Source organism: Amia ocellicauda, chromosome 7, assembly GCF_036373705.1.
Source record: "Amia ocellicauda isolate fAmiCal2 chromosome 7, fAmiCal2.hap1, whole genome shotgun sequence".
NCBI lineage: Eukaryota > Metazoa > Chordata > Actinopteri > Amiiformes > Amiidae > Amia > Amia ocellicauda.
The window spans coordinates 5,958,355-5,964,406 of record NC_089856.1 but is presented as its reverse complement, the minus strand read 5'-3'; the positions used below and the strand labels follow the sequence as shown (position 1 = coordinate 5,964,406).

The following is a 6,052-nucleotide window of genomic DNA, read 5'->3' as shown; positions in this document are numbered from 1 at the left end:
ATACAATTTATAACAGAAAATTGTCATAAAGTGTAAAAATAAAGAAAAGCTTCAGAAAAGGGGGGTTGGCTTTGGAGGGCTGCACCAAACATCCTCAAGGGCCGCATATGGCCCCCGCGCAGCACTCTGGGAACCCCTGACCTAAAGTATCGACTAAAATATAACCAATAAATTATGTCTAAAACAGATGCTGAATCAGCGTCAGCAATTACACATTGTGGGTTGGTTATATTTTGGTTGGCTGACGTTGCAACTAAAATACAACCAAAAAACAAGGTAATTATAATGTGTGACTCGTAGTGCTATGTGTATGATTAGAGGATGTTATAAATAAAACATATTGTTGTTGAGGAGGTAAAGAAACAGTGGCATAGTTTGCGAAACACATAGTGTAATAAACAGGAAAGGCTGTGTACTTGGTGCGGTTTAAACATATCCAATGTGCAATGTTCTTGACAGACAACTTATCAGGTGACGCAAATTATGTGTCGGACGTGTGCTGTGAGCAGTGGCATGCAGATAAGGCTAATCATATTTTGTTCACACAAAAACAAATCTTACAAATCAGACACGCAAACTCACAGCTACTATCCCATCAAATCTACATTTCCATTATCCCACCTCTGATTAGCGACGATTGTCTAAAAATGCCCAACATAATACAATGCCTGCCAATTAATTGACAGCAATATTATAAACCTGGAGAAGAAGAGGAGGTAATCACTAGCACTAGCAGAGCTAATGTTAGATGTGTCTTAAATGTGCCTTTAAATCTGTGCATGCAGTGTCAAGTCCCTGATGATTAATAAAAGAGAAGAAAATAAAAAGTAGCTTGCGACATCTTAGATTTTTTCAAAGTAGCTCTCATGTTCAAAAGGTTGGAGATCCCTAGTTAAGATTAAATTCCCTGGTGATATGTTAACAATATAGTACTTAATAAGACATTGGGGCATATGAACTTTGTCTGATTGCATGTTCAATGTTCTTTTGTGTAGTCATTGTTAATTGGGTCGTGAAGGTTCGTCTTTCTAAATATGTGGATCACCGGAAAAAAGTTTGAAAACCACTGGTCTATATGACACCAGGTACAGTTATTTAATTATTCACAAGGAAACACAGCTTCACAAAGGACATGACTGGGATTTACCAGAATTTGAATCCACAAATTTCCACACCACAAATGTGCATCTAAGCTACTAAGCTTCTAAGCTTCTACACAACCCTGTGACACAAGGGAAGATACCAATGTGTATTTTGAGATTTAGAGACCAGTACACAAGTCTGAACAATTCCCATAATGTCTTCCAAGCCTTCAATGATAGATTTGGCTGCAACTTTTCAAACTTGACTTAAATGCCATTCAGGAAGCCCAGTAATTATTTCAGCATAATATTTTGCTGAGTTTTGCATTCACACTACTTCCACTACTACATAACAGGATGTCCATGTAACAAAGCTACTAAAGGCTGCTTCCTTACAAGAGAATGTGTGTCCTAGAAATCTGAGCAATGTACAGTCATATACTGTAAAAACTTCCATCAGGGTTTTACTGTTAACAAAATACTACTAAATGAGATACTGGGAAGTGTACATTTTATTTACATTGTAGATTTATTATTATATCATGTTTAACTGGAACAGTCTTTCTACTAACAGTAACACCACACACAGAAACACAGCTTTGCATATGAATTTGCATAAGTAACTTGAGTGTCCCAGTACAGGTTTATGAAATAAAGGCTTTGTTTCAGTAATTCATTATTAATTTACTATAGGTGGTCATATAACAGGATTTCCCCCCTTCTCACATCCTATGGGTCTACAGTGGCCAGCAGGGTCATAGCTACATTCAGTAGTGTTCTTCACATAAGCTCTGCCATGATCTTTACCCTCAACACACTGTGCTATTCCACTATAATATATGCCTTCACTGGGCAGATTTGTAGAGGACTTAGGTCAGTGTCACCTAGGGAAAATAATGGAAACAGCCTCTGTGTAAACATGTCTTTAAAAGTGTAGAGATGTGTCCTGTCACTGGGGTCCGAGAATGACACCTCCCCCCTGTCATAGTCCAGCTGTACTCTGATCTTCCTGGGTATCTTCTTCACCGTGAGTCGTATCCGTGCTGAGGTCAGTGCTGTGTATTTCCCTCCCCACAGACCTATAGTCCAGAATCCTCCTGCTGGGCTCAGAAGGAGTTCTCCTTTCCTGTTGCTGGACAATTTGGCCACACCCAAACACCAGAAAGAACTGTCTGTCACATCAACATCCCAGCAATGTCTCCCTGAGCTGAATCCCTTAGAGCCCAGCACACAACAATACAGATCAAACCTCTCTGGGTTGTCAGGAAGCTGCTGTCTCTCAGCACTCCGTCTTACCCTGGTTAGATCCTCAGACAGTAAGAGCTGGGTGGCTGCTGTGTTGGGGTCCAAAGTCACAGGAGCTGAAAGAGTAAGAGAGAAAGGATTACAAAATCATATTCTGTAAAGGCAGTGACAAAGAAAACTAAAAGGACTGTGTGCCAAACATTGATTAATGAAATCATAAAGTCTTTACTGTATATTTAATTATTTGAATACATCAAATTTTGGGGAATACACTTCTGGGTTTGACATCTCAAATTAAAAAGATTGTTAATGGAATGGCACAGATTTCCATTAATAAATTAATAAATAATTGTCTTGAAATATCTTACAATACAGCTTTAGCACCCAATCGTATTTGGTTTTTTAAAACAATGTCAGACAAACAAATGTGATTTTTTTTTCCAACACTGGCTATGGGCTAATTTAACTGACAAAATGCTGCTGAACATTTTAATTGTAAAAGTATTGAATTTGCCCCTGCCTTCCAGTACTCACTGTATTGAACAATCCCCAGCATCTTCTCCCACACTCTGTACTTCAGAGAGCCCAGGTGCTTGGCAACATCTATCAGCGCTCCTGAAACCCCCTCTGGATCCTGCACTGCGCACTGGGCTCTGCAAAAATATTCAAGAATCAATGCTGCTGTTGCTTTGGATTCAATACAACAGAAAAGAGGAAGACCGGCTAGAGTTTACAAACCTGCTCTTTGACTCCTTGTAGTTCTGGAAAACAAGAACATAGCCAGTTACTAAATATTGCCACACAAACACTGACATAAGTCTGTGATTAAACAGTGACCATCAGTCTGCATTCAGACTATTGTAACAGAGAAAACAGTCCTCACCTGCAGGAATGATATGTCTTCAGCTCCCATCTCCTGTTCTAGGGCTCTGATTGTGTCTGAAAGGGATGATATCTCTCTTGTCAAGTTCTCAATCTTCTCCTTCATCATGCCACTCTTTTGCTCCTCTTCCTCTCTTAGTGCAGCTATCCTGGCTGCCTCTTCATCTCGTAGAAACTTGTGAAGTTTCTCAAACTCCTCCTTTATTTGCTTCTCTGTTTGCTGGGCCTGGGTCTGGAGAGGAAAGTATTTACATTATGTATGAAATTTGCTTTTAGTTTGTTTTCAAGTATTTATTTTTAAATCCATAATATAGGAAGTTTACCTTAAGGTGTTCTGCTGTTTGATCACAGGTTTCTTTCACTTTATTAAACGTTTCCAGCTTCTTCTGCAGGGGATGCAATGCAGTCTTGAGTTCTTCCTGAAATTAAGTGATAAAGTTTACACTGTATTGGAGAAACACACTAATAGGCCAATGCAGAAAATAAAGACAGGAATCACAGAGAATAATTCATGTCATAATTAACTAATCTAATTAATTATTGCTGAATTCAAGTTTTGTAGTTACATTTCAACTTTTAATTTTAAGTTTTATACGTGTGAATGTCTGAACTGTAATATTTCACTGTAAATCTTATTTACTTGTGATTGTCTATATGAAGATGGACAAAGCCTTTTTTTAATACATGTATATATATTTTTTTTTTCTTGGGTTCTCTTTTATTAAATGGTTGAGCTCTAACAAACAATATCATAGACCACCATTATAGTTGAGCACCACCCAGCATTACACACTGTACTGAATACTGCCCAATTGAAACTACAACACTTTTTTCTCTGCACGTATACTTCACCACACTTAAAATAGCTCTCCAATGTATCATGTAATTTCTAAACCATGATCTGAGTCACTGGTGAATGACTTGAATAGTATGTGTTTTAACTTGTTGAGCCTTTAAAAGCATAAATACCTGTAATGTGATTATTCTACAGATATCAGGTCTATTATCTTGTAACTGAAGTCATTATTGACTATTTCTCTAATTTAAAAGCTTTGCTGACAATGTGTAAACGCAATGAACACATGATATGCAGTTCTGAAATATATCTGGATAGACTTCTGGTATCAGAAACACAGCACAGGGGAAAGTTGGGCCTAGATACTGTCAGTACAAAGTATTTAGGGTTTTTTACCTTAACGTTCCATGTTGAATGGAACTGTCTTCCTCAATCCTCTCTCCTTTGTCAATAAAAATAGATGTACTAACCTTGTACTTCTGAGCTGCCTCCTGAGCAGGCTGGAATTTGTGTTTTTCATGTCTTCTTGAAGTGACACAATCAACACATAAAAGCTCTTCATGCTGCAGACAGAAGAGCTTCAGTTTCTCACAGTGCAGACTGCAGAGTGCTGCTGCACACCCTGCTGGAGGTTTCCGACTTCTCTCCTTTAAGAAGGACTCACAGAGATTCTTTAATGCCCGGTTGACAATTGGATTGTCTATAGATGATTCAATTCTCCTGCACAAAGGGCATTCCCGAGAGCCCTTCTGTCTCCAATACTGTTCTAGACAGGCTTTACAGAAGCTGTGGCTACACTTCAGGACAATGGGTTCCTTGTAGATTTCACAGCACACAGGACAGTAGAGCTCCTCTTCCATTTCGGAAGGTATTGCTGCCTTTTCCTCCCAGACGTACAGCCCCTTCTGTTCTCAATGATGATCTCTTCCCCGATACTACAGTTAGACAGGCTCAGACTTGTTCACATTCTTTTTCGCTGTTTTTGAACAAGCAGTTAAAATCAGCTGTTTGGTAGTATAATGTCTTTTGACCTCTCATTAAAATCTGCCTGTGATCTACAGATTTTTTTATATATAGTTTTTTATTGCTTTTTCACAAATGATTTTAAAACTCTTTCACGCTTTCTCACTTTGTGGCTGACATACCTGATCCTCGGAGAAGCAGCAACAACCAGTTAGACAGCTTCTTGCTTCAGTTTTAAATGGATGCAATAGCTGTTTTTTGTTTCTCGATTTTCTCATGGGTGCGGTGTGATGTGAGAAAGTGCCTTTACATATCTAGGTAACGTCATAAGTGCTATTAATTTTAAATAATATGTTCTGTCTATATAGAAGCTGTGCAATGCACAAAGCTTACTTGTTCTATTTAACTTATTGAGTTAAAAGTAGGGTTTCTGATTTTTGGGTGAATATGTTTTACAAATTCAGATTAATGATTTTTAAAAGAGGTAGACTGTTAATATGAAAAAATACATAAATATTTTGAAAGAAATCAGGTTTTATTCAGAAATAAATGGATAAGAACAACAATGATAAATACATAAATAAATAATAAAATAGGCCTGTTGATTAAGCAGAAACATTTAGTAATAAACTCCAACTGTACAATGGGTTGAAGAGTGATTATCAATAGCAATATGTTAAAAATATTTTTTTTTTAAATAACACTTTCATTATTATTTACCAGCATCCAGGGCCAGATCAAAAATTACTGGTGTCCTGGGCTACTGCCTCAAAGGTGCCATACTCCTACACACATGACAGTCAAACTTCCAAAATAGTGGCGAAAAACATTGCGTGTACTGTAAAATTTAACATGAATAAAATTATAGAATGCAATGAAAAAACACTTTAATGAGTCACATTTTAGTGAGTCACATTTTAATTCAATCAAGAATATTACATTTACTTAATTCACACATTCATAACATAAGGAAATGAATAGCTAGATCATACAACAAATACTGAAAAACTCACGGGCTACCCCAATCACGGTACTCTCCCTGTTCCCGCACAGTTAACCAATGAAACCCTACACATACACTGTC

General features: G+C 37.5%; 1 protein-coding gene across 1 annotated transcript; it reads right to left on the bottom strand.

Annotated features, from left to right (window-relative positions):
* Positions 1 to 1,072: 1,072 nt before the first annotated feature.
* On the bottom strand, positions 1,073 to 5,146 carry LOC136752623 (E3 ubiquitin-protein ligase TRIM35). The gene is made up of 6 exons (XM_066708106.1): positions 4,476 to 5,146; positions 3,533 to 3,628; positions 3,211 to 3,441; positions 3,066 to 3,088; positions 2,862 to 2,980; positions 1,073 to 2,443 (listed from the first exon to the last, which is right to left on the bottom strand). The coding sequence occupies exons 1-6, from the start codon at positions 4,863 to 4,865 to the stop codon at positions 1,905 to 1,907; spliced, it is 1,398 nt and encodes a 465-aa protein (XP_066564203.1). The 5' UTR covers positions 4,866 to 5,146; the 3' UTR covers positions 1,073 to 1,904.
* Positions 5,147 to 6,052: the final 906 nt, after the last annotated feature.